The sequence below is a fragment of the Platalea leucorodia genome, assembly GCF_965183815.1.
Source record: "Platalea leucorodia genome assembly, chromosome: 15".
Taxonomy (NCBI): domain Eukaryota; kingdom Metazoa; phylum Chordata; class Aves; order Pelecaniformes; family Threskiornithidae; genus Platalea; species Platalea leucorodia.
The window spans coordinates 1,858,299-1,873,662 of NC_138837.1; the positions used below are offsets into that span (position 1 = coordinate 1,858,299).

At 40.0% G+C, this 15,364-nt stretch overlaps 1 protein-coding gene across 3 annotated transcripts in view; it reads left to right on the forward strand.

Annotated features, from left to right (window-relative positions):
* DENND1A (DENN domain containing 1A) overlaps nt 1-15,364 on the forward strand; it is a gene marked incomplete at its 3' end in the record, with an annotated part of 220,596 nt that overhangs the window by 115,629 nt on the left and 89,603 nt on the right. For all 3 annotated transcript variants that reach the window (XM_082327588.1, XM_082327589.1, XM_082327590.1), the window contains exon 11: nt 7,664-7,709. In XM_082327588.1, the coding sequence (XP_082183714.1) occupies nt 7,664-7,709 (46 nt within the window). The remainder of the gene's footprint in view (nt 1-7,663; nt 7,710-15,364) is intronic.

Below are 15,364 nucleotides of genomic sequence, written 5' to 3' on the forward strand. Positions count from 1 at the left end.
TACGGTAAAAGAGTTTAGTTTAATTAAAATTATTGCCTGGTTATTTCTTTTGCAAATGTGACATAAGAATTTTAAAGAGCTGAAATGGAGACAAAAGTTAAAGTAATGAGAAGTCTTCAGTTCTTGTGAATAGGAAATATCATGTTCATTCAGTTGACTGTGTCCATTTGTGGACTGTGCTGTATAATGTTTTTGAATCTTCTGCTCTTTTGAAAATCACGGAGGGCTATATAGGCTGTATTACTTGTGATCTTTGAAAGTTTTTGAAAAAAGTGTATTCCACCTGTGATTATTCGCTTTTAATTGTTTGAGTTGCAGTGGAGATGTTTTGTATAAAGGAAACTTCTAAGGTCCCAACTGATAAACTGACAGCTCCATGGCTGTGAAATGTGAAATCCGTTGCATTTCCTGGGGAGGGAAGGGGGACGCCACAACCATTGGATCTGTCCAGAGCTACGAAAAGGTAGAATAGCTCTCTTTGCAGAGAGCGAACGGGTGGAATAACTAACTCTCCTCCTGCCACTTGAAGATCCTTTTGGCCAGCTTCACGCAAGAGAAACTTCAGGCTCGGTGTGGGGAGTTCCCTTGAGCTGGTGGGAGAGGCACGCTTTCCCGTGCGAGGCGGGAGGAGGTGGGTGACGGGGTGGTGTTACAGGTGAATGGCAACTCTACCACAAACCTGCTCAGTATGAAGCTGTTTCACTGACATTGTTAAAGCTCAAGGTTTTTCTATAGCATTTTGTCCTTTATTGACGTTTTACACCAAGTACTTTCAAAACACTGTGGTTTCTCATTTTTTCAGTTTGCTCTTTGCTAATTTTTTTAACTTATAATGTGGAAGTGGGTAATTTTCTTCCCATTTCCCTCTTGAAAGGATTTTTTTAAACTTAGTATTTATGTTCACCTGCATTCCTCATTCACATACCTAACCGCAGAACTGAAAATGCCAAAAGCCTGTATCTTCAAAATGTTTGTTCTCAATGCACTTGCTCTTTGTACTAGGGATGCTGATCCAACAGTAGCGGCGTAGTACCCTGTACGTGTAGCTGGAATGACTTCAGTCATCTGATCCCTGTCATTTAGATTAATTGAGGGCAGGGGGAGAGAGGAGAAGCAAGGGGAAGAGTGCTATCCTTTATTTTTACTTTTTAATTAGGTACCATTCTTTGATATATTTTCAGCCCGTGGAAAGATTTTGGGTGGAGGAGACTAGAAATTGGTGGGAATCCTATCATTAGATTTCACACGTTAATGCAAAAGTGCTTGTTCCTTTGAATACAGAACAACAGAGGAAACATATGAAGCACTGCTGGGTTTTGGGGGTTTTTTTGGGTGTTGTTTTTGTTGTGGTTTTTTGTTGTTGTGGTGGTTTTGGTTTTTTTTGTTTTTTTTGGTTTTTTTTAAAGTACATGCCAGCAGGTGCCAAAAGTACTGGTTAATGAGATACTGCCACCAAGCATCAGTAGCCAAGCACATACAACTACTTAAATTTGTCCAGATCTTGTCCATCTATTTTGTTTTTGGGAATTTAAGCATTTCTTGATGTGAAAGAAACAGTCTATTAATTTTCCTCACTACTTCTTCCAGCTTGTTTTTCACGTGGCATAAAAACACTCCCACTGTGTCTGTTTTCTTCCTTTTTGCTCTCAGTGTCTGTGTTTAAAATTAGCCTGTAAGAAAAGCCTGTTTTTGCTGACCTGGTAACACAGCTTAGTATGTTCTCTAAGTCCCAGAGCATTGTCACTCGGGTTATTCTGTGGGCTTTTACCAGAAGCAACAGTATATTTTCTAGGGTGATTAAAACAGTCTTTTATATTAGATAGACTGCTTAGCAGCCAACATTAATATATTCTGAGCGTCAGATATATTCTGCTTCTTAGAGCACCCTGGCACAGCTGCTGAACAAATGTTTCTATTGGTGCAGTTTTCCCTTTCTCCGGGAGTTTTTTTAACTCCCTTTCTCCTGTTTTCTAAATATGCATATACTTCAATATGCTCCTTTAAGTAGGTGGAGGGGTAACTGGAGGGCGAGTACTCCTGCTGCTGGGGAAACAATGATTCCTTCGTCATGAGCCTCTCGGCAGGCATTTCGATTCAGCCTGGTGCATCTGTGTACTCACTAAAAGCTCTTGTAGTTGCTCTTCTGGTTTCTTAGCTGTATGTTTTCTACATCATTCCAATTTATGCAGTCAAGTTTCTAATTTGCATCAATTACCCCAGTAAATTTTGGATTGAATTCTGTTGCATTTCAATGAGTAATCTGAAGAGAAACCAGGAGACTACCTTAGAGAGTAAAGTACTACTGTGTGAAAGAGCGACACATTAAGTCAGTATTTGTGTATCAAGACATGAACTTAGTAAATGTGATCGAATCAATTTTTCTGGAACGATGAAGCAAAATGGTGCAAATCCCCGTGTAGCTGTAAACTATGAACCTTTTTGAGATCCTTGGGGCTTACATTACTTTTGCTGGTGAATTGCAGTGTTTTTTAAGGGTGGGTTTTTTTCACTTAAGAGGAAATGTCCCTCTATTTCACCTGCTTCTCTTCCAATTAGTAGTTGCCTACCTCTTGGGAGCATAATTAAGAGGTCTCTAGTTAGCCTAAGGAAACGAATTAAAGAAATTGTAAAAATGCAACTGTAATAAATGGGCAATATATAGCCATTAAGTCCACAATATCCATATTCATGCTTATGCATTGCTACTTTAATGATTTGATATTTACCTATATAACTCATTTGATTATAAATAACGCTGATTGCATTGGGAACCAGTGTAGCACAAGAGGAGTAATGACATTCCTCTTTGTTCCAAAAGACTTAGGCAGGCATTTTGTTTAAGCAGTAAATACGCGCAGTAGAAATTGATACTTCTTAATTTTGCACTTAATGGATATGGGCTGCCATCAAACAACTTTGACTAATTAGTAGTTGTGGTTGTAAGAAGCCCCAGGACTGACGAAGTGTCAAGCAGTAGGTAAAGACTGGTCTGAAGGGCAGTCTTTAATGTCATGGGTCCCAGAAGGATTAAAGGTTGTGCAGAGTGTTTCTCCTGTTTATACAAGCAATGTGTCTTACTGAAGTTCACTGGAAAGTCTTGGAAATAGACATCTAACCTGATAAAATATTAAAAACTGCTTGAGCATTTCATGTCTCGGGACCTGAACAGCAGTTAGGAAGAATTGGCTTGTGTCAGGAACAGTGTGGCCAGCAGGAGCAGGGCAGGGATGGTCCCCCTGCGCTGGGCACTGGTGAGGCCGCCCCTCGAATGCTGTGCTCAGCGCTGGGCCCCGCACCCCAAGGCGGCCATGGAGGGGCTGGAGCGTGGCCAGAGCAGGGCAGCGAGGCTGGGGCAGGGGCTGGAGCACAAGGCTGGGGAGGAGCGGCTGGGGGAGCTGGGGGGGCTCAGCCTGGAGAAGAGGAGGCTGAGGGGAGCCCTCATCGCTCTCTGCAACGGCCTGAAAGGAGGCTGGAGCCGGGGGGGTCGGTCTCTGCTCCCCAGGAACAAGCGATGGGACGAGAGGGAACGGCCTCAAGCTGCGCCAGGGCAGGGTTGGGTTGGATATTGGGAAAAACTTCTTCCCCCAAAGGGCTGTCAGGCCCTGGCCCAGGCTGCCCGGGGCAGGGGCTGAGTCCCCATCCCTGGGGGGATTTAAAAGCCGGGGAGATGTGGTGCTTGGGGACATGGGTTAGTGGTGGGCTTGGCCGTGCTGGGTTAGCGGTTGGACTTGCTGATCTTAAAGGTCTTTTCCAACCTAAGCGATTCTGTGATTCTAGGGTGCTCTGAATGGGGAAGAGGAGGCACACAACGTTCCCTTGTACAGGATGGTAGCTGAGTATTTAAGTAATGGCGTATGATTAACACATGATAAAGAAAAATGGTGATAAAAGCAGTTTATGAAGGCTGACATGAACCTTCAACATTTAATTTTAGGTTTGTTTCCTTTTCAGTCAGATTGATGAGTGATGACAGAAGAATATAATCCCTCTGGTAGATTTTACTGGAAATCTTTATGCTTTTTACCAGAATTATATTTTATTGAGGTTATTTATGATGTTTACTTAGTTAAACTTTTGGGAGTATAAGGAGCTATCATGGTGAATTATCCTTAATATATCTTTGCTTTTGCTTTCCTGTTCGCATGTCATTGAACAATAATGTCAGTTCTGAAAAACAAAATTAATTTTCGTAGAATAGATGTTCAGGTTATTTTATTTTTGTTACCCATGGAGAAGTCGCTTTAAGGTCCACATTTGGGTGATGAACAGTAATGGTTATTGTAAAGCAGTTTTGAATAAACAGATTTCATACAAATGCACCTTCAAAAACAAGTGCTCCGTGGATGCAGCACAGCTCTGCGCTGCTCCACGCCTGTCACCTTTCACACAAACTAAAACGTGCATTTGTCTCCCTTGATCCCCTGCCGGGGTGTTTGTAGATGCCTCCCATTTGTCATTACAAGCAATGGCTTTTGTGGCTAAAACTGAGTTAATTTCCTTTCATATATTCCCGTAACTTGGGGAATTCTTTGTTAGTCTTCAGATCTAATCCCTTTCTAAATGGTGTGTGTTTCTTCTGCTTCATGTCTGAAATGTGGCCTTTCTTATTCGTCTGTATAGCTCCAGGCAGCTTTGCCCAAGCTCTGACCATGCAGTGTTTTCCCTCTGACTTCTGTAAGCCAAACGATTGCTTATATGTGTTGAAAAAGTTCTTACAGGAATTATTTTCGTATGGTTTTGTCAACCTTCTTCATTTACCTTTGACTTTCCCCATCTTCTTTTCTGCGTCAAACATGCTATTCATCTTCTGGAGCCCTTCACAGCATGGACCGTGTCTGCTTGTCTTTCTGTGCGCCAGTGCCATGTCCCAGTGCCCCGTGGTCCAATTTTTCACCCATGCATTAAACGTTTCTCAAAGAAATGCCCAATGTCGTCTTTTGGGCTCTACCTCGTTCCCTAGCAGAAATTTCTGCAACTATTCATAAAACACAAATATTTGCAAAACTAGCACATTATGCTTTAACAAATTACTGCTTCAAAGTTTCCTTTTTCATATCGATCAGCAAAACCTGAGCTATTTTTTCCATCGGTGGGTATGCCAAACCCACTCTTTGCAGTTCTATAGTATCAAATTGTTTCTCTTGCTTTGTCCAAGTGTATGCACTGTCCGGCCCATTCAGCTCCTGACTGGAGTCCTTTAATGTTTAGTAATACAAATTTAAAGAAATAACAGCTTTCGAAATAGGGCTAAAAGTCAGGTTACTGTAGCCTTAATGCAATCCCTATCATAGTTTTATATGCTGTATTGCCTTTACATGTAATGTCTGTCACTCGAAAAGTGAAAAGATGATTCCTTGCATCCAGAGCTGATCCATTTATCTTAAGCCATATCTTTCCTGTAATTCCTTAAAATCTTATTGGGGGTGCATGGTTTTAAGGATTTAGGCATTCTTACTATTCTTTTGTTGACAAACTGGAGGATTGAAAGATGGACATGATACAGTTAATTAACTTTTACAGCTTCGGGTTTTCCTGTGCTTGGTGACAGGCTCTACTTTTGGACACGTTAATACGTGGCTGGTTTTCTGGAATACTGCACTCTTCCTGCTTCCCTTCGTTACGTTAGCCAAGGTTCCACTAGATGAGACATTTGCAGTCTTAAGACTTCCTGCCGAGGTTCAGACTTTGTATTTTTGAGATTGAAGCTGTCGTGTTCATGAAGCTACTTAATTAGAAACACATTCATCTCGGTGCATGCTGGAGGAGTCTCGAGCAGCATAGCCAGGCACACGGGGAAGTTGAGCATTTGTGCAGCTGGCAGCTAAACCAATGGTTTATACTTTGAATATAAAATTACTGGGTATTTTCTTGCTCCTGGAATGTGGCCATTGGAATGAAGAGATGTGGGTGAAAGAGATAGCGTTTGTCGCAAAGAAAACATGCAAAATGACAAATAAAAATACTCCTCAGTTGAGCAGCAATCCATATGTAATAATTGTGTATCATGTTGTATGGTAAAAATTTCTATCCAAGAACTTGGATGTGTGTTCTGGTTCTCATCTGTGGAATTCCCAAGGGAGCAGAACCTTCAGGATTTGTACGGAGTTAGTTTCCGAGGTGGGAGCGCCTGTGGGCTGGCTGCCATCAGGTGCTGCGCTGGGGGAGGCTGGGGCGGGGGCGTTCCTGCCGGCCTCGCAGTTCGGCGAGTTGTCATGCGGCGTGGTTCGCGGCACTTCGGTATGCTACAAATGAACTCGTAAGGTGTTTTTGAAGTTATGTATGTTTAATGTCTTCAAAAAGAAAAAAAGTGTTTTCATGTAGAACGTCTAATACAGAGGCTGTTTCCATCTCTTGGTACAGCATCCAACAGAGTAGCAGTTTTAGGGGGTATAGTAATAAACATGATAAATATTAATATGCATATCAGTAAATATTTTTTTTTAAAGGTATTTCTCATGAAAATGAGAAGCAGAGTGATTTTTGCTGGTCTGGTGCCTTGCAGTAGTTTTTTCAGTGCTGTACTTCTCTTACTGAGCAGTAGGCACCAGTTTATCAAAGCAATATGGAAGATATTTTAATCCAAGGCAGTGCAGTGACATTTCTCTCATTTTTTCATCTGAAATTGAAAATGAGCTCTTTGAGCTTCTGTATCCAAAATGAAACGAGGCTCTATTTTAAAAGTTGTGTCTGTCTGTGTGCTTTCCGTTTAACAGGCAGTATATGCCATCTTTGCAATTAGCAGCTTTGGCATCCTCTTTGATGTGTTCTAATAAGCAGTGCAAATATAAGCTTTCCCTGATCGGTTGAGTGGGAGTCCTGTAATAAGCTTAATATTAGAAATACTGTATACACAAAGATACAACTTTCATTCAGTACTCTTCTTGTGTTCTATAGTGCATGTTGGTGTTTGCTAACATCATGGAAGAGAAGAGGGAAAAGATCAATCTTTCTCTTAAATGTTAGCGTTCTGTTTGATAACAGAAGTCTCACACCTGTGCTTGAGGCTACAAACTGGGCCCAAGAGCCTCTTGGTGTATTTAAGTTGTGTGGTCTGAAGGGAATAATGGCATCGGCGTATGTCCCAGTAACTCTGGAGTTTATCAGAATCTTCAAAAGTAATTTTTATATTTTTCTTTATGAATGTAAACTTTTCAAGATTTGTACTTTAAAAATAAATTATTTTAAATGTGTCTGGACCCATATCCTAAGGATTTAAAACCTGTAGTACCAGGTGATAAGTATACCTTAAATTAACCACTTAACACTACCAATGGGATCAATTTTTCTAAAGAATGCTCTTAGAAAAAGTCTGGATATTTTTTTGAACATTGTAATAACACATTTTGTTTGTTTTTTAAATAAGACTCCAGTATTGTAGATATGTTTAATAGCTGTCCTTATGTACCTGTCTTAACTTAGTCACTTGGAAATTCTGATGTCCAGAACAATTAAAGTCTTACAGAAGTGAGAGGATATTGGGTAGTAAAAAAAGTCTTTCAAATATGGAATAAAATTTTGTTCACATGTGGTTTGTTTATATATATTATTTTTTTAAGCAAAGTCTAATCCAGTATCCTGGTATTTTCCTGTAGCTAATTTTATAAGTCATATGTGTTAATCCAGTGTTATGAGAATGTAAAGCTAGGTTTTTTCCTCTTTGCAGTGCCCCAATGCCCTACCTCATTGGAATACATTTAAGTTTGATGGAGGTAAGTCTGTCTCGCCATTTCTGAAACTATTTATAGTTTTATGGTTTAGAGCCAAATTCTGCAAGCAATTATACATTCATTCGTATGCTTAAAAATGAAATAATCCTGTTAATTTGGGAGTGCTGAGAGAATTGAGGTTAAGCATACATGATAATGTTAAATCTTAAGGGAGTTTTATTTGCTACCTTGTACGCTTTGGGCATGCTTTCTGTTTGCAGTTCAGCGGTGACGAGCTCATGTCGTGTTCCCCTCTCCATCCTGTTGCTTCAGTTAATCAGTTTACTGCCTCAGCTTGACTCTGTATTCACAAAGGCAGAGTCGATATTAAACCAAAATGTTGACAGTTACAGTTCTCTTTTAGGCTTTTGCAGACAGATTGTAATTTTTTTAATGTTCAAAAGATCTGAAAAGAAGGAACTTGCTGTTAATGTTAACACAAAGCTGGCAGAAACCCAGCCCTCACAGAAAGCTTCACATATAAACAATTCAGAGTAATTCATGTGACTTTTAAAAACTCTGAAAGTGGAAATAGCACATTTGCTTTTGCTTCCAGTACTGGTGAAACAGTTGATGACTTTCCTCAAAAGTATCTGGAGGACAACATAAGCTATTAATTGAGATCCCTATGAAAACCCTGGTCCTTGGTCGCTGTGCCCCCGTAGGCCGGCGGCCCGGCCGGCGCGCATGGGCTCCGGCCGCGGAGCGGCCTTCCCGCCCGGGAAGCGCTGCCCTTCGGAGGCTCCCGAAGGAGCAGGCAGCGCGCAGCGGGTAGGAGCTGCAGCTTCCCTCGCGAGTTATCCGACTTGTGTCCCTGGTTTAGATACCCGTGTTCGGAAATTCAGGCTTAGGGTTTTGGATACGTAACAATGTACAATGCTGAGTTTTACATCACACGAAGTAATGCGTATTACTAGAATATTTGTTCTTATATTGGCCGTAAAAATGTGTCATTTCTCTGGAAGTATTGACCAAAGATACTCTTTCGCTAGGGCATATGTATGTAATAATGATCCTCTGTCTCTTTGTGTGTTAAAACTTAGACTAACATGCTATGTAACTTCCCCCTTTTTCCAGCGCTAATGTGAAGTAATTTTAGAAGTCACTTTTTTTGTGAGAAGCTAGATGGAATATGTAGGACCTTTTTTCTTTTTCTCCTTACCATCCTGGGTACAGATGATTTTTTTTGTGCCCTTTACATTGCTAAATAAAGTACAGACTTGCAGTACAATGTGTTAGTGAATAAGCAATTATTTTAAAAGTCAACATGTACATTTGTTTGCACATCATATGTTTCTATTAGAGGGTTTTCTGATAATTACCCTTGAATACTGCATAGACGGGATCAAAGTAATTTCTAGGAAGAATTAGTCCGGCGTATATTGTTCGTGTCGATCAAGAAACTTTCTGCCCCATATCTGTACCATTTAATCATTGGCACGCTTGTTATGGCATCTATCTATTTGAAAAAGAAGGAAGAGACCTGGTAGAGGATGGGATAATATCTCAATGCAGATACTTGTCAGCTTCCACAAATATTTTTGCTCACAAAGAGCTACGTGGTTAGCCTGGCAATGGGGATAGGAAAAAAAATTAATAGTTACACCTTGGAGTTGCTTCGCATGATGTCTCCCTCCTGCCTTGCCACACAAACCCATTACCTCTTCCTTTGTCTCGGTTTTTCAGACTGCAGGGCTCTGTAGGCCTTCCAAACTCCATCTGTAAAAACTCAAAAAAAGGAGTTGTTCTTGGAGAAGCCAATTTTCATCCATTTTAGTAACTTGTGAAAAAATCTGTTTAGTACTAAATCCAGTATGGCTTTTGAATAGCCAGAGATTCTGGAACACAGACACACTTTGGCAAAGTACAGTTACTCAAAGTGCCTTATGAAATAAATTAAATAAATAAAACAAACTTTTCTCTCCTCCCTCTGCTCTTAAGGATAAAGTGAATGCTTCCAGATAGAAACGCGTCTTCCAGCTAACTGTGCTTTTTCCATTGAAAAATCAAATAAAATCACACGGTGGGCTATTGTATCTGTTTGTTGGCAACTACTGCGTAATTTCTCTGTGCCTTGGCCAAAGGGAAGGTGACATTTGTCAGATGAGCTAGACAATTACTGGTTTACCTCTTTGCCTGTTTCTGATACCAAAAGCTTACTTTCTTTGTCCTTTTCTTCATATGTAGATATAAAATGGTGTTTTATTTCTTAGAATAACAACTTAGGAACAACAGCAATTTTTTTTCTCATGATCTAGCAGTTGTGTATTTTTAAAAATACAGTGTATTAATTTTTCCATATCAAAGTAATTTTGTAAACTACAACCAAAAACTACTGTCATTATTCAGTATTCATTTTTCTTTGAATGCTGAAATTTCAGCAATTAGATCTTTAAGAGTGTTTTGTTAGTCCACGTGCTCTGGTTTCAGGGTAAGGGATGCTATTCGGGTGAAGCCAGGTGGACTCTCTATCTGCTGCAGAGCCCCCGGGAGGAACTGCAGTTCTAGACAGGCTCACGGTTCTGCTCCAGCAGCTCCCATCGCAGAATTTGTCATTGCTGCGGAAATGTTAGTGGAAGCCTGAACTTGCGCAGAGAATACTGTGGTGTAAAGGGGAGGGAGAATTTGGGATGTAGGAAAAAAATCGTTTTCTAGCTTTAGTGCTGTTTCTGTGGGCTTTTGCTATCCCTAGCTTGGAGTGGGACCTTTGGAAGAAATATAGCGGAAATGTTAATGATTTTAAACAAAATACCACCTCTCTCTCATCTTGAAGGATTTTTTTTCAAACCATTGTGTATCTTAAAGTTAGTTTGCAGGTTCCCATGTTACACAGGGTCCCTGTAGAAGGAGCAGTTCTTTTAATGGAAAATGACAAATTTTTCTTATGATTAAAATATCAAGCATATCCATTGACTGTTAAATCTAATTTGCTGTGACTGAAATGTTCTCCAGCGAGATAAGATAATCTCCTGTTATAGGTCAGAGGGCTCCAACTGATTTATGAGGGAAAATCTTGGTAGAAAATACAGAGCTGTGTTTTGTGCTCTTATTTTTCAGCTTTTCTATCATCACCTAGTTAGTCATTCTTTATAAGATTTCCATTTAGCAATCCATAAAGTGACTTCAAAGAAGGCTAAAAGTTTATAAGCTGTTGGATAAGCAAGGCTGGAGCTATCACATGAATAATGGAACATGCTTACGGAACTAATTGAATTCATATTAGATGAAGATAAGTACTTAGTACTGATAAATAATGAGATAGGAAAATGAAACTCCTTCAAATGAACACATCCCTTTCATAATCCTGTTTTATTTTCTACCTGCATACTGTATGCTATTTTAGTGTTCAAATTATATTAAATTGACCTTTGTGCTGTAAGCGGTGTCAAACGTAGCTGGCAGCCTTTTCCATTTTGTCAGAGTAAACGATTGTTTCAGCAACTGTTTCTGTAGCAAAGGTTATTAGTGTGATGGCGCTGATGGAAGAGGAATGCCCTTGACCTAGCAGACTGCCGATTGGAATTTAGGCACATGTGGTTTTGATTCACCATGTGGGACAGTTCTGTTCAGCTGTCCGATACCGAGCTGCGGGCAGCCTGCCCCTCCGCGCCAGGCTTCCCGTCACTCAGGTAACGGCAGTGCCCACCCTTGTCGTGCTCTGTTCGGGCACAAACCCAGCCTTTAAAGTTAATGATTGGAAAAGTATTTCTTATGCTCTTTTTAAATATTCCGGTCACTCAAGGACCTTTTCTGGGACTTCAGAGTTTCAATTCTTGCAAGATTATCCAGAAGGAATTTGTGTGTGAAACGACATTGCATTTGTTAGAATGCTTTTCTAACATTTTTCCTAAGCATAGGAAAGTTGCGCATATCATAAAACCTATACAAGCAGATTTTTGTTTTATTTTAACCTGGTATGAGTAAATATGTTCATGTTAGGAAAAGAAGGTTCACTAAAATTCATGCTGTCTTTAATATGCTAGGAGACGGCAGGTGATCTCACTGTCAATAGGCTCTTCCCTCTGCAGGCAGACGAACGGAAAGCTGTGTGTTCAGTCCTCCGAGCCCCCGGCACGATTCTGGGAGCACTTTTGGGCATATTTAGCCGGACTTTTTCAGGTAGCGGTGAGGATGCTCTGGTTGTGATCCCGTCCGATAACATGCACGGAGTCAGAGCTAACAACTCCGAGAAACCGGTTACATCAGCTTGGGCTTGGTCCTGGCGCTGCCACGTGGCTTCCCCGTGCCGCAGGCGACACCCTGAGAATTCATTGACCGCTGGCATCTTCCAGTGGTAGTGTTAATTGTTAATTATATTTTTCGATTGGGGTGAGGAGTAATAGTTAGCTTTTTCCATCCATTTATACCTAGTAAATCACTGCCTTTTCTAGCTATAACTGAGGAAGTGTAGCTTTTTTACAGGGTTTAAACGAAGGGGTTATATATATACACTTAAATCTAGGTCTTAAAAAATGAAATGTAATTTAGTCACTCACAAATGTTATAAATATGGCTGTACATGGTTTCAGGAGTATTGATAAAAATGCATTTAAAATTATGACAAATGATTTACGGAATTGTCTTTTATCCAATTATTGGAAAAATGAAAATAATAACTGTGTTTTAATAAGAGATTCTGTGTGGAGGATGTTTGAGGGGGAGGTTTCAGGAAAGACAAATACTGCAGTACCACGCAGCCTTACCACTAAGCGTGGAAGGTTTTTCTTCTGTTGTACAGGCGTGTTTAGATCAGCGCCAGTGATGTTTGTCACTCAGTTGGCAACAGCTGCTTGTGATAAGGATCTTGAGAATCACCTGTGCAGGATCAGGGTGCTGCACATCAAGGTTGGAGATGGGCGGAAGAGTGGGAGATGCGCGGCGGGGGCAGCAGCCCACCTGCTGTGCCCAGATCAAAGGGTGGGGAGGTCAGGGGGCACATCCAGCTTAACCAGATTTGTCTGCTGAATAGCTATTTCAGATTGTAAATCTAAGGGTGATTTCATTAAGTCCTTCTGGCTGCTGTTGGGGCATGAAATAATAAAATTTTATATCCGTTGCCTTTCCTGCTTCTGGCAGCCAGATTGACACATTGTTGTCTGCAGCGTTGTGGTGTTTTTCTTAAGAAAATAAATGGAAACTATTAACTAAGTAGAGACAAGTCATTAAGCAAATGGATTTTAGACGTTGTGAATCATACTTTCATAATAATTTCAAATATAATGTACAAACTAGCTACTAAAAATGTTAGGTTTTGTTAAGAGTTTTACCTTTCCAAAAGAATTAGCGGAAGGTACGTTTTCTTTTTTCTGTTACAACATTTTTTAATACGTTGATCACATTTGTATCTGGTTATGAAACCTCACGATCAACTTGGTTTATGTTTTGGCACCAATTTAGCCATGAAGTTATGCAAACCCGTTTTTCAGGGGGGGAAGGAGGGTGATGTTTGGTTTGGTTTTTTTTCTTTTTAAAGGAACTATTCCATAAAATTGTTCATCTGAAAGAAGTTTAACTTAAGATTTTTTTTATGGTAGGAAATGCAAAAATTGCCAACTGCAGGTAGTGATAATAAAACAACGCTTAGTATAAACTCGTGTTAGTATTATTGATGAATATTGCTTGTAGCATGTGATCTGAGACAGAGGCACACCCCTTAATACTTCTATTGGAATATAGTTTCTCAGTGTTTTGCAAACTTTCACATAAAACATTTAAATTACTTCAAGTGTTTGGCTGCTTGTGAGCAGGACAGACACACTAACTGCTGCTTATTTACTGACCTGGTGTTTAAGGCCCCCTGGAGTTTGTTTGAAAAGTTAAGAGATTTTCACAGTAAAGGTGCCATTTCTGAAATTTAAAGTGCTCTTTTCACCAGGAGATAAGTTCTCTCTGATTAAGTCAGTAATTCTTACTAAGCCATGTTTATAGAGGCCATAAACAATGGGTTCAGTGTGCTTGTTAAACCAGCTTTCCATACCTCTCCACTCTTTTAAAAAGAGACATTTAAAATAAAAGGCAGGTGTAGATGTTAGTTTGATTTGATGGTTTTTAGATGATTAATTATGGCTACAAGTAATTTGGTAAGGATGGTTAAGAAAGGTCTGCAGTACTGATAAGCGATGCACATTTTCACTGAATCACTTCTTTTGACTCAGCAAGTCCCTAGTCTGCAGTAAAATTAGGTAAGGGAACTGTAATGTTCATATTTCCTCTTGTTCTTTGCTTGTCCACGTTTTTTTCAGTAAAATATGAACGTACTGGATATAGTCCATTCTGCTTAACAGGGATCACTTTATTTGTAGAATTTTGTTCGGGTAGTCAGGAAGCTGTGAAATAGGGACTGTGCCTGGACATGGCTTAGTGGCGGCCCCTTTGTAGAAATGGCGGCACCACGCAGACTGTACCTCTGAAAACGATCTACAGGGAGTTGCGATTCATGGAGTCCAGTGGGATTTAATGCCCGAAATGCAGCTGGATGCTGGGAATTTTTACTAAAATTCCAACAAGCGAGTAAATACTTTTATTTCCAGGTTAGTTGGGCTGATAGGTACTATGTTTAGCAAAAGAACCATTTGATTATTTGACAAAAGCTCTTGTAACTATCCGATAATACCTTTATCAAAGATTATAATGAAAGAAAAGATGATAAAAACAGATAAGGATTAAGATAACTGGTCAGTCTTCGTTTCTCTAGGATGAGCTATGATTGGACCACTGAAAAATTACATTTTTTTTCAAATGCATTGCAAGACAGATACTATAAATCAAGTTAGTCTGAAGTGTTTTATTAAATTTTAGGTTTTGTCTCCAGAGAAATCCACTGTCTTAATACAAATATTGGAAAGTTTTAAAGTAAGGTTGTGCTCTTCACGGTGTAAAGGTACAGCACAGCAGAGTTTAATATTAGCCTTCCTTTTGGATACAGTTATTTCTGGGCCATGTGTGGAGAAGATTACGTTGATGAGCACTTATAGTCCTTGCAGCGTGAGCAACAGCCTTTTGTACCGTGCTCCTTGGCAGATAGCCGCTTGTCACGAGCCTGTTCTTTGCTACAGAAAACCCCAACATTTTGCTGAAGGGAAGGTGCGGATTCATCACCAAAGTTACAAAAACACCCGTTGACAAGTTCAAGCACGTTTGTTGCTTCTTCGGCAAGAATTAAGAGAAGGTTTTAATTCCTTCTGTCTTGTCCTACTAGCACTCGATTTTGACAAGCTTCTGGCTTTGGTTAAGTACGTTGCAAGACCTTTTTGTTGGAGCTTTTTAGGCTCCTCTGAGTATAAGTGAGATTTTTAATTTTCTGAAACAGGAAGGAGCAAATCAGTTTGTCTGGTGCTTCCGGACTCCTAGAAGGAGCAAGACTCCTGGATTGCTTTAGAGTTTATCAGATGCAGCCAACAGAGTGACCTTTGGTTCCTGAAATGTAGAGGAAAGTACCTGGTTTGTCATGCAGTACTTGTGCTTTTTATATGGAAAGCATTAAATGTAATATTCTTCCATTTAAGTTAAAGAAATTTCTCATGGAAGACCTGAACGTAAATGTCTACAAAGTGTTTTTTATAGTTGTTGGCTTTTTTTTATTTCCTCCCCCCTAAGTACGCAGCAGTTTTCTTTATAGACAGAGGACTGAGCCTTGAAAACTGAAGGTAATTATTTAG